The following is a 2,426-nucleotide window of genomic DNA, read 5'->3' on the forward strand; positions in this document are numbered from 1 at the left end:
CATGCAAGCACGACCAACCGAAATCAAGATCCGTCTCCCAGATGACTTCAATGGAGACAGGAAGAAGACCCGAACGTTTTACCTTGCCACTCAACTATACATGATGGCAAACAAGCACATCTACGACACCGACGAGAAGAAGATCACATTCTTCATCTCCTTCTTGAAAGAAGGAACTGCTGGCCCATGGGCTGAGGCAGAGATGACGAAGGCATTCACCAACGACCAAGGATTTGGCACATGGGAAGCCTTCACAACACGATTCCTGAACGCCTTCACTGAGGCAGACACCGCTGGAGATGCGAGAGCAAAGTTGCGCGTGCTGCGCCAGACGGCCACAGCAGACGAATACATTGCGGAATTCCGCATGTTGACCGCACGATGCGGAATCACTGAAGACGTATCCTTGATCGAGTACTTCCAAGAGGGACTCCAGAACAAGCTAGTCGAGAAGGTCTACGGCATGGAGCACATGCCTAAGACGATTGACGAATGGTATGAAGCCACATCCCGATTCGACAACCAGTATCGACGGGCGAGAGCGGTCATCAACCGATACAAGGGAGTTGGACAGACTAGAAACCTTGTCACCCCAAGGTACACTCCTCCCACGAAGGACCCCAATGCTATGGACGTCGATCGCCTATCGACCAGCAAAAGGGAAAAGTACATGAAGGAAGGACGATGCTTCACTTGCGGTCAGACTGGCCACAGAGCTGCTGATCACAAGCAGGACAAAGGAAGACAGCCAGACAGAAGGCCTGTCCGTACCGCAGAAGTCAAAGAAGACTCAGACAAAGAAGTGTCTAATATCGCCAAGATCAAAGCCATGATGGCGGAACTTGAAGAGAACGACAAGATCAAGCTTCTCGAAGATATGGCGGAGAAGGATTTTGCCTAAGACGACCTGCATCAGCGTCAGGCTCGTCTCGTTCCTACCTTTCTACTGTAACTATAGCAAAGACTGTTGACCAGTCAATGAAGATCAATATTTTGCTATCACATGGAAAGGGAAGCGCTGAAACGACTGCAGAAGCCCTTATTGATTCAGGGGCTGGAGGAATTTTCATCGACCAGAAGTTTGTGTTGATGAACAAACTGAAGACGGTCCCTATACCAAGACCAATCAAGGTCTTCAATGTTGACGGCACCAAGAACAGGCAAGGTCTCATTACCAAGGCCGCATTCCTACAGATGAAAATTGGAGACCGAGTCCGCTCTGTCCGATTTTTGGTCACCGACCTGGGAAAAGAAGACGTTATTTTGGGACTACCTTGGTTACAGAAGAACAACCCAGAGATCAACTGGGTTACTGGACGGATTGACTTTGGAAAGAGAAAATCCATCCTAAACGTAACCATTGAAGAAATCCCTGATGAGGAATTCTCCATCAAACGCCAATACTGCAAAGGACCACTGCTGGCACACATCGATGACCCCATCTTCCAAAGTACACCGAAATGGAAGATCAAATTGGATGACATCTACGCCCTAATTGCACGAACTAAGGCAGAGGAAGACGATCTCCTCATACGGTTTATCACTGGACAAACGGACACTGGCAAGAAGGTCAACCCTGCAATGCGAATGGCTCAAGAAGCTGAGAAGGAAGCCAAAAGCAAAGCGGAATTACCTGAACGGTACAAGGAATTTGCAGACGTCTTTGACAAGAAAAGTTCAGAACGATTCCCTGAACGACGACCTTATGATCATGCAATAGATCTCAAAGAAGGATTCATTCCAAAGAATCAGAAGCTCTATCCCATGTCACCATTAGAGCAACAGAAATTGGACGAATTCTAAAAGGAAAACTTGTCAAAAGGCTACATCCGACCGTCTAAGTCCCCTATGGCATCACCATTCTTCTTCGTAGGCAAGAAGGATGGAGACGTACGGCCTTGTCAAGACTACCGGTATCTCAATGAATGGACAGTCAAGAATGCCTATCCAATTCCCCTAATCAGCGAAATCTTGGACAAGCTACAAGGGGCAAAGGTTTTCACCAAATTGGATGTCCGCAAAGGCTACAATAATGTCCGTATCAAGGAAGGTGACGAATGGAAAGCAGCGTTCAAAACCAATCGAGGATTGTTTGAACCAACCGTAATGTTCTTTGGCCTATGCAATTCGCCAGCAACATTCCAATCAATGATGAATGAATTATTCAAAGACATGATTGATGAAGGATGGCTTATCATCTACATGGACGACTTCCTTATCTTCTCCAAGACAGCTGAAGAAGATACCGAAAGGACAAAACGGGTTTTGGCACGACTAAGGGAAAACGACCTATTCCTCAAACTGGAGAAATGCCTATTTTGTCAACCTGAAGTGGAATACCTTGGACTGATCGTCAAGGAAAACCACTTAGGCATGGATCCAGTCAAACTGAAAGGAATAGCGAGTTGGCCTGTCCCTAGGAAATT

General features: G+C 46.9%; 1 protein-coding gene across 1 annotated transcript; it reads left to right on the top strand.

The window, feature by feature from the left end:
* Positions 1-103: 103 nt before the first annotated feature.
* Positions 104-901, top strand: GLOTRDRAFT_134605 (uncharacterized protein; the record flags this gene model as incomplete). The annotated part of the gene is made up of 1 exon (XM_007873563.1): positions 104-901. The coding sequence occupies one exon, from the start codon at positions 104-106 to the stop codon at positions 899-901; it is 798 nt and encodes a 265-aa protein (XP_007871754.1).
* Positions 902-2,426: the final 1,525 nt, after the last annotated feature.

Source organism: Gloeophyllum trabeum, assembly GCF_000344685.1.
Source record: "Gloeophyllum trabeum ATCC 11539 unplaced genomic scaffold GLOTRscaffold_00327, whole genome shotgun sequence".
Lineage (NCBI taxonomy): Eukaryota > Fungi > Basidiomycota > Agaricomycetes > Gloeophyllales > Gloeophyllaceae > Gloeophyllum > Gloeophyllum trabeum.